The sequence below is a fragment of the Asterias amurensis genome, chromosome 15, assembly GCF_032118995.1.
Source record: "Asterias amurensis chromosome 15, ASM3211899v1".
Taxonomy (NCBI): domain Eukaryota; kingdom Metazoa; phylum Echinodermata; class Asteroidea; order Forcipulatida; family Asteriidae; genus Asterias; species Asterias amurensis.
In genome coordinates this window covers 9,452,244-9,472,456 of record NC_092662.1, presented here as the reverse complement: position 1 = coordinate 9,472,456, position 20,213 = coordinate 9,452,244, and the positions used below count along the sequence as shown (strand labels likewise).

Sequence of the window (20,213 nt, the reverse complement as noted above, 5' to 3'; positions counted from 1 at the left end):
TATACCCGCCGTTACTGCATAGCTTGCACACACTGCCGCACTGCCTTGTTATAACCCTTTTAAAGAATGGTTTAGTCTGACTTGGCTGAGGCTCGGCAATAGGCTGGGACCCGCCGTTCAGCGTTTTGTCACCAAAAGAAATAAAGCGTTGAGCATAAAATATTGAGAAGTCAAAAACGTGATGCTGCAGAAAAACAACAGTGAGTACCGAGCAGAAATAAGTATTTTATGAAGATGTTTTTAAATTTCACTCAACAAAAAGGCAATGTAAACATTATGAAGTAATATTGAGTGTGCGGAGAATATTTTGTTGTATAGTACAAAGGAAACTTCAGTTATTGGTGGCTAATGGTCGTAAAACTTTTATCTACCAACGTCTGTTTTTAAAAACGTATAGCATTAAGGAGGCTCAAAATATTAGACCCCTATAAGGCTCACGGAGGAGCCTTATAGTTTCTAGAAGTAGGTGGACTGGGTGGACTGGAGCCGGAGGTAAACAGGGACGAACAAAGACCAGCAACGAACAAAGAAGTTAGGCAGTTGTGGGGGGGGGGGGGACACCTACTTCTAGATGTATAAGGGTCCCCCATGACCCTTTGTATGGGTTTAACATTTTGGGTCTTGAATGCGACATGGGTGAACATTCACTAAGCCGCCACACAAAATGGATTTCAGAATAATCATTCCAACTCAGTCAAATATTTATTGTAACGTATGAATTAGTTGGAGTTCAAGCTGGCTTAATTTGAGTTGGTTGGACTTCAAGCTGGTTTAGTATGAGTTATTTGAGTACAAGCTGGTTTAGTATGAGTTGGTTGGAGTACAAGCTGGGTTAGTGTGAGTTGGTTGGAGTACAAGCTGGTTTACTATGACTTGGGTTGAGTACAAGCTGGTTTAGTATGAGTTGGTTTGAGTAGAAGCAGGTTTAGTATGAATGGTTGGAGTACAAGCTGGTTTAGAATGAGTTGGTTGGAGTACAAGCTGGTTTAGAATGAGTTGGTTGGAGTACAAGCTGGTTTAGTATGAGGTGAATGGAGACAAGCTGGTTTAGTATGAGTTGGTTGGAGTACAAGCTGCTTTAGTAGCTGGTTTAGTTTGAGTTGGTTTGATGTAAGCTGGTTTAGTATGAGTTGGTTAAAGCACAAGCTGGTTTACTATGACTTGGGTTGAGGACAAGCTGGTTTAGTATGAGTTGGGTTGAGTACAAGCTGGTTTAGTATGAGTTGGTTAAAGCACAAGCTGGTTTACTATGACTTGGGTTGAGGACAAGCTGGTTTAGTATGAGTTGGGTTGAGTACAAGCTGGTTTAGTATGAGTTGGTTAAAGCACAAGCTGGTTTACTATGACTTGGGTTGAGGACAAGCTGGTTTAGTATGAGTTGGTTGGAGTACAAGCTGCTTTAGTATGAGTTGGTTGGAGTACAAGCTGGTTTAGAATGAGTTGGTTGGAGTACAAGCTGGTTTAGTATGAGTTGAATGGAGACAAGCTGGTTTAGTATGAGTTGGTTGGAGTACAAGCTGCTTTAGTAGCTGGTTTAGTTTGAGTTGGTTTGATGTAAGCTGGTTTAGTATGAGTTGGGTTGAGTACAAGCTGGTTTAGTATGAGTTGGTTAAAGCACAAGCTGGTTTACTATGACTTGGGTTGAGGACAAGCTGGTTTAGTACGACTTGGGTTGAGTACAAGCTGGTTTAGTATGAGTTGGGTTGAGTACAAGCTGGTTTAGTATGAGTTCGGTTGAGGACAAGCTGGTTTAGTATGAGTTGGGTTGAGTACAAGCTGGTTTAGTATGAGTTGGTTAAAGCACAAGCTGGTTTACTATGACTTGGGTTGAGGACAAGCTGGTTTAGTATGACTTGGGTTGAGTACAAGCTGCTTTAGTATGAGTTGGTTGGAGTACAAGCTGGTTTAGAATGAGTTGGATGGAGTACAAGCTGGTTTAGTATGAGTTGAATGGAGACAAGCTGGTTTAGTATGAGTTGGTTGGAGTACAAGCTGCTTCAGTAGCTGGTTTAGTTTGAGTTGGTTTGATGTAAGCTGGTTTAGTATGAGTTGGGTTGAGTACAAGCTGGTTTAGTATGAGTTGGTTAAAGCACAAGCTGGTTTACTATGACTTGGGTTGAGGACAAGCTGGTTTAGTATGACTTGGGTTGAGTACAAGCTGGTTTAGTATGAGTTGGGTTGAGTACAAGCTGGTTTAGTATGAGTTGGGTTGAGTACAAGCTGGTTTAGTATGAGTTGGTTAAAGCACAAGCTGGTTTACTATGACTTGGGTTGAGTTCTAGCTGGTTTAGTATGACTTGGGTTGAGTACAAGCTGGTTTTGTATGACTTGGGTTGAGTACAAGCTGCTTTAGTATGAGTTGGTTGGAGTTCAAGCTGGTTTAGTATGAGTTGGTTAAAGCACAAGCTGGTTTAGTATGATTTAATTGGAGTATAAGCTGGGTTAGTATGAGTTGGGTTGAGTACAAGCTGGTTTAGTATGAGTTGGTTAAAGCACAAGCTGGTTTACTATGACTTGGGTTGAGGACAAGCTGGTTTAGTATGACTTGGGTTGAGTACAAGCTGGTTTAGTATGAGTTGGGTTGAGTACAAGCTGGTTTAGTATGAGTTGGGTTGAGTACAAGCTGGTTTAGTATGAGTTGGTTAAAGCACAAGCTGGTTTAGTATGACTTGGGTTGAGTTCTAGCTGGTTTAGTATGACTTGGGTTGAGTACAAGCTGGTTTTGTATGACTTGGGTTGAGTACAAGCTGGTTTAGTATGAGTTGGTTGGAGTTCAAGCTGGTTTAGTATGAGTTGGTTGGAGTACAAGCTGGTTTAGTATGATTTAATTGGAGTATAAGCTGGGTTAGTATGAGTTGGGTTGAGTACAAGCTGGTTTAGTATGGGTTGGTTAAAGCACAAGCTGGTTTACTATGACTTGGGTTGAGTACAAGCTGGTTTAGTATGACTTGGGTTGAGTACAAGCTGGTTTACTATGACTTGGGTTGAGTACAAGCTGGTTTAGTATGAGTTGGGTTTAGTACAAGCTGGTTTAGTATGAGTTGGGTTGAGTACAAGCTGGTTTAGTATGAGTTGGTTAAAGCACAAGCTGGTTTAGTATGACCTGGGTTGAGTACAAGCTGGTTTAGTATGAGTTGGTTGGAGTTCAAGCTGGTTTAGTATGAGTTGGTTGGGGTACAAGCTGGTTTAGTATGAGTTGGTGGGGTACAAGCTGGTTTAGTATGAGTTGGTTGGAATACAAGCTGATTAGTAGAGTTAGTTGGAGTACAAGCTGGTTTAGTATGACTTGGGTTGAGTACAAGCTGGTTTTGTATGACTTGGGTTGAGTACAAGGTGCTTTAGTATGAGTTGGTTGGAGTTCAAGCTGGTTTAGTATGAGTTGGTTGGAGTACAAGCTGGTTTAGTATGAGTTGGTTGGAGTACAAGCTGGTTTAGTATGAGTTGGTTGGAGTATCAGCTGGTTGAGTATGAGTTGGTTTGAGTACAAGCTGGGTTAGTATGAGTTAGTTGGAGTTCAAGCTGGTTTAGTATGAGTTGAATGGAGTTCAAGCTTGTCCATTATGAGTTTTTTGAGTACTTGGCTGGTTGAGTATGAGATGTTTTGGTTTGTACAAGCACAAGTACAAGCTTGTTAGGTAGGCCTGGAGTTGAATATTAATGTGTGATAGCACTGTATACTCGGTATTTTTCTGAGTTCTGTGAAAAAATTCACAGTCACATTAGTTAGTAGGTTGTCCATTGTATCTGGTGTTGACGTCTTTGCACATTCAGTGTGTCCGCATGCGACTACATGTGTACAATCCAATCGAGAGCGCCATAGCCGCCCACATTTGGGGCATGGAAACTGTCCGGGTACAGCTGGCATAGCTGCAGCTGCAGCCTTTTTCCTCTCTCGGGCGGTGATTAGGCCAGCTCTACTCTGCTCCTCGAAGCTGGCCTGACGTGTGAGGGCGCGGCAACCTGTGCGATCCTGAGCACACTGTTCCAACTCTTCTACCAAGAGTGAGCTCTCCATAGAACATCTGCTTTGGTAGCCTGGAATCTTCCATTCAGATGACGTGACCAGTCCATCTGAGCTGGGCTTTCAAGATGATGGCTTCGATGCTTTGGCTCTCTGCCTTGGGAAGGATCTCGAGGTTTGTGACTCGATCTTGCCACCGTGCACCAAGGATGGATCTCAGGCTGCGCATGTGGTTGCGTTCCAGCATTTTCAGGTGTCTTCTGTACAAGGTCCAAGTTTCACGTCCATTTAGCAGACTTGTGAGGACGATTGCCTTGTAAACCTTTACTTTGGTAGACAGCTTTATGCTGTGTTGGTTCAGAACCTGTGCACGCAGGCGTCCAAGGGCTCGACTACCCATGCAGACCCTGGTGCTGATATCTTTGTCAAGAGAGCCATCATTAGAGATAACACTGCCCAGATACTTGAAGCTTTCCACTGTCTTGAGCTTTCTATCATCAATGGAAATTGAAGGTGGAGGTACAGCTATCGAAGTAGGTTGGTACGGCACCTCTGTCTTTCCAAGGCTGATGGTAAGGCCAAAAAGTTGCGAGGCTTCTGCAAACTTGTCAACAATCAGCTGAAAGGTCTGATTCCTTGTGTGCCATGAATCCACAGTCATCGGCAAAAAGTGCATTAGTGATGTTCTTCTTGGTTGTCTTTGTCTTGACATTCAGACGGCGAAGGTCAAAAAGAGATCCATCCAGCCTATACTTCAGGTACACTCCAAGCTCAAGTTCACGTACAGCATGGTTGAGCATACTGGAAAAGAAGAGAATATGTGCCAGTACATAGCCCTGCTTTACACCATGAGATCTTGAATGGCTGGGAAGTTTCCCCCTTGGAAATTACAAGACCATTCATGTCATCATGGAAGAGGCAAATCATTTTGACAAACTTTCGAGGACACCCACGTTTTTAAAGTATAGACCAGAGCCCTTCTCTACTGACTGTGTCAAAAGCCTTGGTCAGATCTATGAAGACCATGAAGAGGTCCAGGTTTTGTTCCATGCACTTTTCCTGAACCTGACACACAGTGAAGATCATATCGATGGTACTACGGCCAGGACGAAAGCCACACTGAGACTCAGGTAGATTTTTCTCTGATACAGTGGCGATGAGGCGATTGAGTAAAGCACGAGCAAATATCTTCCCAGCAATGGAAAGGAGAGAGATGCCACGGTAGTCTGGTAGTTAACTTTGTATCAGGAGATAAAGAATATTAATTTTGGTTTTACTCATGATTTAACATCTACATGTACACATATTACCCTTAACATTTTCTTTCCACAATTTTCCAGCAATTTAACTGCTTTCACCAATGAAAAATGCCTTGCCAACAATGACGGTAATGCAAAGTTTAGATGCAATTAACTTATTACTTGTGTTACAAGACACCGCAGCTGTTGACAGACAGTTACAAAATTACTTTCTTTTAAGTCTTTTTTAACGATCCAAACTGATTTATTAAAAGGTTCAATGCAGTCTTACTGGTCATGAGATGCCGTGCAAGATAGCTGCTATGGAAAGCTACACGAGCGGCAGGAAGTATCAGCGGCTCCGAGAATTCAGTGGCTGTGACTTGGAGCAGTTCAAGCCACACATTGTACCAAGCAAAAAAAAGGGTCGTGGGTAAGTTTGCAAGGATTGGCACTTTTAATATTATTTCATGACTGACATGTTCATGGAATGTTTAACAAGTCTTGTATTTGAGTTATTAATCCTTGTGTCTATAAGTCTGAGTCCAAATCTTGATTCACTTTAGTTGAATCTGAGTCCTAGTCTAAAGTACAGTGTAACATAAATCTGAAAATGTAAATAAATAAACAAATAAATAAACAAACCTAACACCAATAAGTGACTTTGGTGTTAAACAAAGACAAAATTTACCAGAGCTGGATTTGAATCATTAACCACCAGATTGTTTAAAGATTTTGATGGTGTTGAGGATAAGAATAAACTGAATAACAGTAAACTTGTGGGCACAACCATGTAATAGTTCTCTTTTGAAGGAGTGTTGGCTCTGAAAAGAGCCGGTTTGGTCTCAGTGTTTCAAAAAGTATACTCTGTGCGTCTTCAGGAGAAAGCTCTCAGTAGAACCATGTAATAATTTCATTTTGAGTGAGTGTTGGCTCTGAAAATAGCTGGTTTGGTCTTGATGTTTCAAACATTACACTCTGCTTGTCGAGACCAAACCGGCTCTTTTAAGAGCCAACACTCCATCAAAAGAGAATTACACATTACTACATTTACATGGTTGTACCCGCAAGTTCAGTTTTATTTATTGCTTATTCTTGTATTTGTCAGGCATTTCATCACAAGCCTTTCTGTCTTTCGTAATGTTTCCGCATCGGTTTGCTCCGTGAGCCTTTTCATTACATTCTATTTTTTTACATTTCATTTTCATTATTTTTTTTTTCCATCTGTCCTTGACTGTCTTTGACTAAAAGCAATTGTACTTAATTTGATTATTATACTTCTTCTTTTTTGGGAAATAAATGTAGATATAATTTAAATTGAATTGAAACTTACCTGTGCTAAAACAACTGAGCTACATATCTATAGCCCTATGATGTTGGGGGGTTCTATTTTGTCTTTGTTTTTGTTTGTTCAACCCCAATTAAGTCTTTCATTATAATTTAGTGTGACATGTTTTATGAATTGAATTTGACCAGTTTATCTGTATTTGCTTTTGATATGTAGACACCAGTTATTCTGCACTCTAACTCTACGTCACATGACCAGACTACCAGTTGATGTACAAAGACACATTAAAGGCAAGAAATACACAAGGGCTTTAGCAAAGTGTGAGTACTGATATCATTTCTGAGATGTGGTTAGCTCTGTGGTCTAGTGGTAAGCTCTAGCTTGCAAGTGTCTCGGGGTTGAACCCAGTCAGAAACCCAGCCGAGTGATTTTCCCTTGGAATTTTGTTTTGTTTTCACATTTCGGTCAAGAACTGAGTAAACAGTGCTTTAAAGCATTAAAAGATGTTAAAAGGGTAAAACGTTAACTGAAATTCATGTACAATTAGTAAGATCAAATGGATTTAGAAAATTGTCCGCAACAGGTGTGTCCACAACAGGTGGCGTTTTAACTCACCTGGACATGCCATTGTGTAGCATATGTACAAAGGTGTTGCACTCACTGTCACCGCGTTTACACTAGATTCTCATACAAGGATCCAAGGCGGATCAGATCCCGAAAGCGAGATCAAGCATTTTTGTGCCGCATTCACACTTGAGTGTGATCTCACATTGATCTCATAGTTAAACGGAAGTTTAGTTCAGCTGACTGCAAAGGTTACTGAGTGAGGTCATTGATTGTGCACGCGCATGTTCCCTGAAATAACCAGAACTCAACGAAAATTCAGACACAAAACGGACCCAAACTGACAACTTCCCCTATGTTAAAACTGTATACAAAATATATTGGCAAATAATTTGTTTGAATGCTAAAAGTATGCTAACGTTAGATGATGAATGAAAAAAGGTCGGTACTGAAAATTATGGAGGACGCGAAACGTGTGAGTAATGTGATGTTGGTAACAGGTGTCATGCGAAGTATGGGGTCGGGGACCTGGTCACGATAGAATGCACATGCACAATGTAAACAATCCCCATGTGCATTACACCATGGAGGAAGATTACACAGCGTGATGAGCAGCTTAAATTGCAGGATCTGATATCGATCTGCGTTCACACTTGTTTTTTGATCGCCTTTGCGGGATCTGATCTCCTTTTGGTCTCGCAACAAAGGGAGATCAAAAAGGAGGATCTGATCCTGATCCTGATCGGGTTCACACTAGCCAGTGATCTCCCTTTGCTCGCCCTTTTGAGATCAGATCCTTCTTTGATCCTCCAACCAGGATCAAGTGTGAACGCGGTGTAAGTACGTAACATTTCAATTGCCATATTGTACAATAAGAAAAGCGGGACAAAGGGTACCGCATTAATGAAAGACACTTTTGTAGTTTGGAAGTTTTCTGTATCTATTTTGAGACTTTCTTGAATTGTGACTTTTACAGACAATGAGTGCAAGAGTCTTGGAATACCTTTCAAACCTTGTGGTAAAATACCTCGTAAAGATAGAATGGAATGGGATGGTGAGAAAGAAGCCAGAAGAAACAATACAGACTCTGAGGCATCTGATGGAGAATCTGATGATAGTATGTCTGACCTCTTACCAGGTATGTCCTTTGTTATATCTTATTCTTAAATACCTCAGACAGTTTCGCTATTCCTATTGGTGAAGAGCCCGTCACGTGGGTGTGTATAAACCTTTGTTTATGACCAGTAAAATGTGTTGAAACATAGGCGTGACACGCGAGCTTGCACCTGTGCTAAGAGGACAGTTTCTTCATTCCTATTGGTCGAGAGCAACGGCTGGGACAGCTGTGCCACATGACGCAATACGCGCGACGCAAACAGCATTCCCTTATAAGGAGTTGTTTACCCGAGGGCCTTACCATTTCCAAGCTGAAGGGGTGTTGTGTTGAAAGAAATCATTGAACAATTATAATTTTGCATTTATTTTATTTTTTTACCCAAAAGTGTTGATGTTTTTTGACCGAAAATGTATTTATGAATGGGAATCCAAGTGTGTTGAATCTAACATCCGTCGATGTATCGAAAATACTCAAAAACTCGATATTTTTTTAACATCGAAATCGCCGATGTCATTTTTTTAATCATATCGAAATATTGAAAATTTTGATGTTTTCGATATATCGAAAATTTTCGATGTTTTGAAAATTTCGATGTTCCTAAATGATATCGAAAATACCAAAAGAGTGTCCGATTATTATAAAGAAATCTGTGATTGAGTATCAGAAAAGCCGTCATCATTATGTAGTTTCATCAATTTGAGTTGCCCTATTAAATAAAATACTTTTTACAACCAAGTATGACCGATTGTTCTTTTGTGTGTCGCCATCAGCCGCCTGCCGCAGAAGTTCACGACCCCGCGGTGCGCACAAAGTAAAGACTCAAAAGAAACCGCTGCTGTTGCCCCAGCCTATCGGCTGTTTAAGATGCAACTTCCAATCGCGCTTGTGATCAAAATCAATGCGTCTTCATCACAGCATTTTTAACTTGGCAAAAATACCCCGCAAAAACTTCCCCGAAACAACAAGACAAAACAAAACAAGGAAGAACAAAATCTTACATTATACAGTAAAATAATCTTTCTATCGATCCAAGATATCGTATTGGCGTCATTTTGGTCAAATAAAGCCTACACGTTGTGTTGTTTTCGTAACGATCTAACATTTTCGAGGAACTTTAATTTTATGCTTCGCTGACCAAGCTGTCGGCGGCTATTACGTGCGTACCAGTGAAGACTATGCTGTTGTACAGTAAGCGTGCACACCAGCGTTGGTGGTTATTGCAATTCGGGGGAAAACCCATTTGCCCAAGCATGCACAAACACGTGCAGTCTTTGGTCAAGGTGGTATCGCGTGATGCACTGTGATTTTTCGCCAGTATAGGGCGTTCTAGCATTCAATGTTTCTTGCCTTTATAGTAGAATGCAAAGTAAAAAGACTACGAGCCTTTATTGAAAACTATGTGACTGCTGCGTGCGTTGTAGAAATTGTGATCGCGGAGTGGTAGGGCTGTGTTTTGCAGGACTTTCTAGTGATTTTTTCGATGATTATCTCATTTATTCTCAACCGTAAACGTGTGAACACATGAGCGGACATTTAGTATGCATATAAAAATTTTACAAACGGACCAACAACGGCAGTTCGATAAAAAAAGGGCACGGCAACACCGTGAGTTGTCGTTACTTCCGAAAGCATCACGTAAGTGCCCGTCGGCGCCGTCGTATATTTCAAGGTATGACACGGTCTATTAAAATTAAACAACTGATTTTGGAATTAAATGTGTGTGATTCTCTCTCTTACTACATAATTTCAATTAATTTTCGAATAAGTTGTTTATAAATTCGGCTCTCAAATGTTGTTTTTTCTAACTCTTGACTCTGAAAAAGTTAAGTAACTACAAGTGTTGACAAAGTTTGAAGCGCCATGCTCCTAACACACTTCACTCTCCATATAGAACATCGGGCCTGTCTACCTAATGTAGTTCTGACCCCACGAAATTAGATTTATTTCCACACATACCATAGATCCAAACTCGAAGCCGCCCGCCCGCGCCCGTCTGACAACTTGATTGACACTTCTACGTCGATGCATCAGCAACTGACACCTTAAAGGAACACGTTGCCTTGGATCGGTCGAGTTGGTCTTTGAAAAGCGTTTGTAACCGTTTTTTATAAAATGCGTATGGGTAGAAAGATGTTGTAAAAGTAGAATACAATGATCCACACAAACATGCCTCGAAATTGCGTGGTTTTCCTTTTACCTTGTCGACTAACACGTCGGCCATTTATGGGGGTCAACATTTTGACTCCCATAAATGGCCGACCATGTTAGTTCGCACAGTAGAAGGAAAACCACGCAGTTTCGAGGCAAACTTGTGTGGATCATTGTATTCTACTTTTAAAACATCTTTCCAACCATATGCATTTTATAAAAAACGGTCACAAACGCTTTTGTTTTGACCAACTCGTCCGATCCAAGGCAACGTGTTCCTTTAATGTCGACGAGTCACGCAACTCACAAAGGCTCTGTGTCATTTTGAGACGGCCAATCACGGCCATTCACGAATTGAGAATTGTGGTCAATTGGCCAAGCCAGCGGCAGCGGCGATCTTACTTTGTTGTAAAACCACAAATAATCGGGGCTGGACTACGCAATTTGATTATGTTTGAATTAAAAACAAGTTCGGGGGATCAGACAGAAACAGGTTTAAATGTAAGCCTATTAAACTGTCAGTCTTCGGTATATATTTCCACCTCCATGAGTATACCAAGTGCTGTTTTTAGGCTTCATCTTTCACGCGGGAAATACTCGATACATGTATATCGAGTATAATCGATATTAAATTTTCGATTAATCGGTTATGGTAAGAAACCGACATCGACGGACGTTAGTTGAATCGGTTTTCAACTAGTGGTTTAAACCCGCTGAGGCCTGGTTCTTGGTAATTTATCTCGACTTCGTCTCGGTAAAATTATCAAGAACCAGGCCTCGTTGGGTTTAAACCACTAGTTGAAAACCACTTCACCACACATTGATTCCCTTGTTTAAATACATTTATTTCACTGGTTTATAACTGCAGGAGAATCAGTGAAAATAAAAGAAAGCGAGTTTAATTCGAAGGTGTAATTTAAAGATGCTGTTTTGTTTCTACAAAGGTGCACAAATATTTATATTCTACATGTACAATGTCATGTACTAGTCTTGTTTATTTGGGTTGACATTTATGACATTAGGCCTGAGTGACTTGTGAAATTTATTACCCGACTAGTCACACTTCAAATAGTTGCGACTTTGGCATTAACTATTTGCAACAATTTTTATTTCCCAAGATGCATTGCTGGATATTTTTTGCAGTCGTTGTGCGTGCAGTCGTTGTACAGAGCAAAATGGGCCTTTTTCAAAGTGCATGTCTACAAAGATTGACTTTTTCTACTAGAGAGTGTTGAAGTAGTCTATAGAAGTACCTGTCAAAAACAAAAACAAAGTGAACTTGCTTTCACAGAGAGGTAGTGTACAATCTCATGTGATGAACAAGTTGGCAACATAATGTTTGCTTGCCTAATTTTAGATAACTAAGAATGCTTTGCTAATACACTAAAAGGAGGCAAAATAGAATTTTCATTGTTTAAATAAAATGAATTTTTTGTGCATGCTCATTTCTGTGCTTGTTAGTTCATCAAAACATACTGGTACAGAATAACACTTTGGGATGACCATTTGAGACATATAAGATAATATACTAATGGTAAATGTCAAAAGACCAGTCTTCTCACTTGGTGTATCTCAACATATGCATGAAATAAAAAAGCTGTGGAAATTTGACCTCAATTGGTTGTCAAAGTTGCAAGATAATAGTGAAAAAAAAAACACCCTTGTCACACAAAGTTTTGTGCTTCCAGATGCTTGATTTTGGGACCTCAAAATCTAATTCTGAGGTCATGAAATCAAATTCGTGTAAAAATAACTTCTTTCTAAAAAATATGTTACGTCAGCTGTTTCTCACAATGTTTTATACTATCAACAGCTCTCCATTGCTTGTTACCAAGTCAGTTTTTATGCTAACAATTGTTTTGAGTAATTACTAATAGTGTCCACTGCCTTTTATTGTTTCAGCTGCAGATTTCCAGATGGAGTCAGACAGCGATGAAATAGAAGATGACAAATCACAAGAAGATGTGGAAGATACACATATTAAACAGAGCAAGTCAGTCAAGAAGCGAAAGGTAACAATCACTTATTTCTATTTTTGTTAATTGGTTTTAAAGGCAGTGGACACTATTGGTAATTATTCAAAATAATTATCATCATAAAACCTTTCTTGATTACGAGTAATGGAGAGAGGTTGATAGTATAAAACATTGTGAGAAACGGCTCCCTCTGAAGTGACGTAGTTTTCGAGACAGAAGTAATTTTCCACGAATTTGATTTAGAGACCTCAAGTTTAGAATTTGAGGTCTCGCAATCAATCATCAGAAAGCACACAACTTCCTGTGACAAGGGTGTTTTTTTCCTTTCATTATTATCTCGCAACTTCAACGACCGATTGAGCTCAAATTTTCACAGCTTTGATATTTTATGCATTTGTTGAGATACACCAACTTTGAAGAGTAGTCTTTGACAATTACCAATAGACCTTATGCATTGATGTCATTTAGCCGCCATCTTTGAGGTCAAATGGTGACGAAACAATCGAAATGCACATAGATTGGCCAATGAACAACCTCCTTTTGACCTCAATGCGGGGGCGCCGTACTGAAATGACGTCATGTGCATAAGGTATATAGTGTCCACTGTCTTTAAAAGGCATGCAGGCAAACTTTAGTTGGGTTGGCTGAAGTTGAGTTGGTAAAAGTGGTTGTAAATACTTTATTGTGGTTATTTAGGTGTTCGGGCCAACAGCCCAGAACACCTCTTATTTTTGTTCGTTTTTTTTATTTTATTGATACTTCTTCTTCTTCTTCTTCTTCTCTACGTCCCTTGTCCCCCAACAAAAACATCTTTCCCAAACTCGTATGATATTCACTAGGAGAGGAAAAATGTGAAGTTACGTCATGATGACGTAATCTATTCTTGAGTTATGAAAATTCAAAGTTTATTATTTCAAAAAATCATAACTTTTGATCTACATGAAGGATTCTTACAATCAATACATCATCGGAACCGTCATTGAAAACTCCGTAAATGCCTCACAGACATGACCCCGTTTTGACCTAGTCTTCCGGTTCAAAATTGAGGTTGAAAAATTCCACCTCTGGTCGTGTGTAAAGATTTTACACATAAAACACGTGTAGCGTCACGCTTCAGTGCTCATCCATAGAGTGCAATGCTTTGCGTATAATAGTCTTTGTTCAAGGCGTTTTCAACATACAGTTCCCTTACAATTAGTCTGTTCTGCACATTCGTCAATATTTCGTAAGTTCATATTTTCTCAACCACACAAGCTATTTTGACAATCTATACATCATATTGAAGGGCTTTACGTACTTTACAAAAACGGATATGTTGGTGACCCTTGTGACCTTTTGACCTGTCTACTGGTAGTACCTGTATAATATACTTTGAAAAGGCCTCATGTAATGGCTTTTGGGTTGAAACATACACCTTTTGATGCTTTACCTTTACAGAATACAACTCTGGCAAAGGTCTGGTTTAAAAACATAATACCGATTATGTCACCAAATGTAAGAGCGGCCTCTAGCGGCAGATTAAAAACATCTCAAATTACTACATATAGATGTCTGTGGTATAGTTTATGATAAGTGTTTCAAAACTGATATACATAATCTCCCTCATAATAGCAACTTATATGTGGAGTCTAGCTTGATGACGTCATAATGTGTCACGTGGTATTGCTTTAAAGGTACACTTTTAAAAGCTGTGTGTATGCCAAACCAAAAGTTCGACTGAGGTGAAACTTGGTGTATTGTTAGTCAAGGACAATTTAACTTCTTGAACTCGTAATGATGTCATGATGACGTCATCGTGTTGTTTCCACAATTTTTGCAATTTTGATCATTTGTTACACATCTTGAGACGAAGCAAGTTGCAACATTTGTTTTTTACACCAGGCTTTTACTCCCGGAAACCAAACACCTAGAGTTTGTTCACAAACTCTCAATCTCTAGTTAAATTTTATGTTTTTTATGTACAGGCTAGTATGCTGAATGCCTTGCATTGTTCAGCACGCGGTGCATGCATTGCTTTGATCAGCGTGCGCTGTATGCCTTGAATTGATCAGCATGCGCCAAATGCCAAATGCGGGCACTGCATTGTTCAGTGTGCACTAAATGGATTGCATTTATGAGTGGTGGGTGCGCGTGCACTTCCTGATATGTTTTGTAACTATTTTGACCTTTTTTTCACTATTCTGAATTTTTTCGTTGGGGGAGGCACCTAATGGCGCACTAAAAAATTGTGTGGGGGGGGGGGGGGGGGGGCTGCAGGCCCATCCATAGCTCTAGCGCTGGGTGTAATATTAATGTGGCATCAGATGTCTCACTTTTTCCATTGCAAATACGACACCTGTTGACAATTTCCCATACAGTGAAAAAGTCACTGCCGTACTAACAATCTAGTACTTTGGAGGAGGAATCTGAAAGGTCGCTGAGCTTTGTTAAATTAAACATAAACAAAAAATACAAAATACTCTTACTGCTCGGATACATTTTTGCTAACATAACTAAGTACCATATTAAACTGTTTACCTTAAATTTGATTCTGTCCTTTGAAATATCTGTGCCAGATCTTGTTTTCGCTTTTCAAGATGTACTGTATGTACAGTACTGAGCACAAACTAGAAACATAGAAAAATTATTGTACTTGCGCAGGTAACTCAAGCGTGAAAGGCAAGTTCTTAACAGGCATGGTTTGCTTGTTTTGCGAATGTGACACCCTCCACTCTAACGTATTGAACTTATAAGGCTTCCAAATATGCATTATACTCTTTTCAATTATTAGGCTTGGCTCGCTACAATGTACTTGGTTTTCAGGCTGACAATGTTATCTGCAGCTAACATTACTTAAATTAGATGTGGCTTTTACACTTCAACAGGTAAAGAAAGCTTTGCCAAACTTGTCCAAACCTACAACCAATAGATTTGTTTGATTTCAGTGTATCAATAATTGTTATTCATAAATCCCAGTGACAGTTTAACCATTCTGATTAGTCGAGAGGGCATCACGTAAGGATGTCTTAACGGATGATGTATAAACACAGTAAAAAGTGTTTAAACATAGGCGTGACATGGGAGCTTATTGCGTGGTGTTATTTTATGCGTAACGCAATCAATATTTTGTTATGCTTTTTAACAAAAGGGCATTATCAAGTGGGAATAAGAGAGTGGCGACCATGTCTGGACACCTTTCGTAATGTTTTAATATCAGTCTTCTCATTTGGTGTATCCCAAAATGAATACTAAAAACTAAAAAAAAAAATTGGAAATTTGCAATGGAAGAAAAAAACACCCTGGTCACACAAGTTGTGTGCTTTCAGATGCTTGATTGAGATCTCAAAAATTCAATTGAAATATTTCAGTGAGAAATTACTTCTTTCTCAAAAACTGTGTAAATTCAGAAAGAGCTGTTTACATGTATCAAAAGCTTTCCATTGCTCGTTACCAAGTAAGTTATCAAGCTAAAATTCGTTTTGAGTAATTGCCAATTGTGTCCAGTGCCTATAAACGTCTGATTAAAAACTTGCAGGGCCGTAGCCCTTTATCGCAAGACCACAGGCCTTTATTGCACAGCCATGACCTTGCCAGTTTTAAATCGCAGTTTGAGAACTCGTTCGCTGCCTTTTTATTCCCTTTATTAGTTGTGCATAGTTTAAACACTGTTTAGAAAAACAAAATGTTATCAAACTATTATTCTCTTAAAGGCAGTGGACACTATTGGTAATTACTCAAAATAATTATCATCATAAAACCTTTCTTGATTACAAGTACATTTGTAATGGGGAGAGGTTGATAGTATAAAACATTGTGAGAAACAGCTCCCTCTGAAGTGACTTAGATTTTAGAAAGAAGTAATTTTCCACAAATTTGATTTCGAGACCTCCAGTTTAGAATTTGAGGTCTCAAAATCAAGCATCCGAAAGCACACAACTTCATGTGACAAGGGTGTTTTTTCTTTCATTATTAGCTCGCAACTTTGACGACCGATGGGGCTAAAATTTTCACAGGTTTGTTATTTTATGCATATGTTAAGATACACCAACTGTGAAGAATTATCTTTGACAAGTACCAATAGTGTCCACTGTCTTTAATAAAAAGCCTAACAACCAAAAATATAAAAACCTTTAGTGTGAATACCTTGTTTGTGAATGATACAAACATAGAATTTATAAGGACTACAGTGTAGGTGTGGTAGTTTTCAAAAAGTGTTTCCCGAGTTTTATCACTGAGAACAGGTCTTTTCTGAAGGAAATGTCTGTACATGCATTAGAGGCCGGCTACAGAATGCTCAGAAACATTTACTAAAGTTGTTACATTTTGTAATGGATGTACATGTAGTCCATAGGAAACAGAAAAAGTATAGAGAGTCTCTTCTTACCTCAAGTTAAAACATGGTTAAGTGTTTTTTCTCCAAAACACTCCAAGCCAAAATTCTGAAAATCATGAGGTCAAATAAACTCGCGCGACAAAGGAATTGTGACTTCATTGGCGCTATTTGATGTGGAAAATAGTAATAATTAATTCAAGTAAAAAATGCACCTCTCTGCACAGCTTTTTCAGCCAAGAGTCAAAAACTGCTTATCTATGATAATGATATGCAATGACCCCTTGACGTCATTGGCACCTTTTCCCAATAGCGTTTGTGCACAGTTCTCCAGCTTTGGTCAAGTGAGGGTGCTATTTTGCACATCAAATAGCGCTGATGACATCACGATTCTTGTGTCGCACGGGTTTGTTTGACCTCACGTTTGGCTTGGCGTGTTTGGGAGAAAAACCGTTTTTACTATGTTTTAACGTGAGGTAAGAGTCTCGTTATATTTTTGTTCTGTTTTTTTATGGACTGCATCTAAAAAATGTAAAAACTATACATTTCTGAGCAGTCTGTAGCCGCTGTTTAACTTGCTGTTTGAAACCTTGCAGGGTCGTGACCATATCCAACACATAACAAACTTATCATGGTGCATTTTATTTTACAGTCGTCATTTTCACCTTGCTCCAAATAATATTTTGTTCCAGTAATTAAATATTTATGAAGTATAGTAAAACAAATATAACATGGTTTACCCTCAAACCATTTTATGTAAAATTGGTGGTTAGTGGTGTTCATTGTCTTTTTTTAAGAGTTTCAAACAAAATAGATTTGTTTAATTCTAAAAAACGATTGATTGTGTTTTTCCAGTCACAAGTTATTTTCCATCCCATCCCAGAAAACCCCAAGCTACGGAGAAACCTCATATTATAAGATAATGCACATGTATGCAACATTTTTGAACAAGTTTGCGCTTGCGTATTCCCAAAGAGCATTGCCAGACTGATAATTCAATTAGATGAGACGTGGCAAGAGCTTTCTTTGCTGCATGGCAGTGTAAAACTTTAATAAAAAAGTCGCACTAAACGTTGATCTTTTGTCAAATTTATTTCATCATTTTCAGATTTTTCTGCAAAAGTGTGACATTTATGTCTACTACTACTACTAATACTTAGTACTGTACTGTACTGTACTAAAGGAATACTGTACTAAGGGAATAAAAGAGTAGTGACTCGTTCTTAAACTGCTGTTTAAAAACCTTGCAGGGTTGTGGCCGAATGGCCCTTGCCTTTGGCTCGGGCCTTTATCACACGGCAATGACCATGCCGATTTAAACGGCCGTTTAAGAACTCGTTGCTACCTTTTTTTCCCGTTAGTACAGTACAGCCCCTCTTTATTTTAATTCCAAATGTTTGAACCTTTTCACAATTAGGTTGAAGAAACTTACAACTTTGAATTGATTTGATGAAACTGTTGCAGTACTTGTTGACAGCAAAGGATCGGGCCTTTATGGCACAGCCACGACCCTGCCAGTTTTAAACTGCAGTTTAAGAACTCGTCACTACCCTTTTATTCCCTTAAATGTAGTTGTGCATAATTTAAACACTGTTTAAAAACAAAAAAAATGTTATCAAACTATTTGCTTTCAGAATGTTGTGGATGACACCCAAAGTATGGAACTAGATGAACCACTTCACAAAGATGTTAAGAAATGTAAACGCAATCTGTGAGTCTGTGACCTCACTCACCCAACTTTGGAAAAGGTACATGATCATTAAATGTAAAAATAGCCAATCAATAAAAATTTATTTTGTATGTACATAAAATAGACAAAACTGTTTTATGAAATGTTTATTTACAGAGCTACAATGTTGTTACAAAAACCTATGGATAGTGGTTGTGCCCAAACTCTTATATCAGTTATACATGTATACATTGATAGTAAACTTCAATTCTGATTAAATACATGTTCATCTGGATTACAGATTGTCATGAACTTCGAGTATTAATTTTGGTTTTACCCATACACCGATGTGTGTTAGCACTGTATACTCAGTATTTTCCTGAGTCCTGTGACAAAATATTACAGGCATATTACTCGGGTGGGATTCGAACCCATGACCCTTACAATTTTTAGAGTAGTGTCTCACCAACGAGACTACCGTGATAGCCCGGTAGCTAGAGGCAGTTCCAATCAGCGGGTACTGCAACGATATATCACCTGACTCTGGGAAGTACTGAGTATACAGTGCTAATTCACACGGAGGTGTAAGGGTAAAAACCCAATCAATATTCTTTATCCCAGATGCAAATCTAACACCTATTAAATACCTTTGCAGTACCCACTGCCAAAACATAGCATTGGAACTGCCTCTAGCTACCAGGTTGGTAAGACACTGCTCTAGAATTGCAAGGGTCGTGGGTTTGAATCCCGAGCGAGTAATATGCCTGTTATACTTTTTCACAGGACTCAGGAAAGTACTGAGTATACAGTGCTAACACACATCAGTGTATGGGTAAAAACCAAAATAAAATTAATATTCTTTATCCCTGATGCAAATTTAACATTTATGAACTGCACAAATCAAGAAATTGTGATTCAGCAACTAGACGACAATTATTTTTTCTAGACATTGTTAAATCAGCAGTTAGCTGGGGATTTGAACCCACAACCTTGTAATTGCAAGTCCTGCAGTCTAACAACTTGACCACTGTCATAGAGGGCCTTGGACTCATAATCCACACAACTTTAAAACAAATGATTTCATTTAACAGACTGATCCATTAAGCTCCACCACTGTGTTTTGACCTGGTACATTTACAGACATTTATAAAACGTCATAGGAGTTAATCATATGTCGTTGTAATTTTTTAGAACTGCCATGCTGGCCACTGTGATGTTGAAATTGCATGATCAACCACACTAACTTTATTAATAATACATAGCTCGAAGGGTGATGTTTACATACAATTAAACTATGAACAACTTGTTTCAGAAATTCACATTTTGATTGATAGAGTACTGGTATTGTATCAAAATGTCAGCTTCTCCCGTCTCATGTGGTGTTACCCCATTCATGAAAGTGCAATAATGAAGCAGTAATACCTCAAGTGAATGGGGATTGGGAGGGGGTAATGTGTATGTTCAAGTTCAGTTGTTTATATCAAATGAAATGGAATTTCCAACATGTTGGTGGATCCAGTTAATGTATTTGGAAAGCTTTGTGTAAAATCCATATCTGCCTTCCTGTCCACATCCTTCACCCCAGCTGACAATACCTATTTGTACCCATCGTTTAGTCCCATCACTCAATAAATGTGCCCTCACAACTGGTCCCCCAGAGTCCCCTTCGCATGCATCATGGCCACCCTCTGAGCCAGCACAAAATGATACATTTTCTTTGAAATCCAATACATTACTACAAGGATAAGCTTCATCTCTCAAACTTTTTTTACAAGTTTCATTTTCGACTACACGAATTTGAAGTTGTTGGAGGCGATTTGTGGAAGTTTTGCGATGCCTGTAGTCACACTCACTGTCTGGTGTGAGTGATATGTCATATGGTTCTGTCACACCCCAGCCTGTTACATATAGAGCTTCACCACCCGATGTGTAAAGGGATTCCT

General features: G+C 39.0%; 2 protein-coding genes across 5 annotated transcripts in view; one reads left to right on the top strand and one right to left on the bottom strand.

The window, feature by feature from the left end:
• Window positions 1-18,349, top strand: part of LOC139948331 (surfeit locus protein 2-like) — a 25,971-nt gene extending 7,622 nt beyond the window's left edge. For 2 of the 3 annotated variants that reach the window (XM_071946466.1, XM_071946464.1), the window contains exons 2-6: window positions 5,475-5,632; window positions 6,704-6,807; window positions 8,028-8,189; window positions 12,219-12,328; window positions 18,236-18,349. In XM_071946466.1, coding sequence (XP_071802567.1) covers window positions 5,475-5,632; window positions 6,704-6,807; window positions 8,028-8,189; window positions 12,219-12,328; window positions 18,236-18,316 — 615 coding nt within the window. In that variant the 3' untranslated portion in view covers window positions 18,317-18,349. The remainder of the gene's footprint in view (window positions 1-5,474; window positions 5,633-6,703; window positions 6,808-8,027; window positions 8,190-12,218; window positions 12,329-18,235) is intronic. The other variant, XM_071946465.1, reaches the window with a different exon arrangement.
• Window positions 17,675-20,213, bottom strand: part of LOC139948328 (complement C2-like) — a 90,261-nt gene continuing 87,722 nt past the window's right edge. For both annotated transcript variants that reach the window (XM_071946460.1, XM_071946459.1), the window contains one exon: window positions 17,675-20,213. In XM_071946460.1, the coding sequence (XP_071802561.1) occupies window positions 19,738-20,213 (476 nt within the window). In that variant the 3' untranslated portion in view covers window positions 17,675-19,737.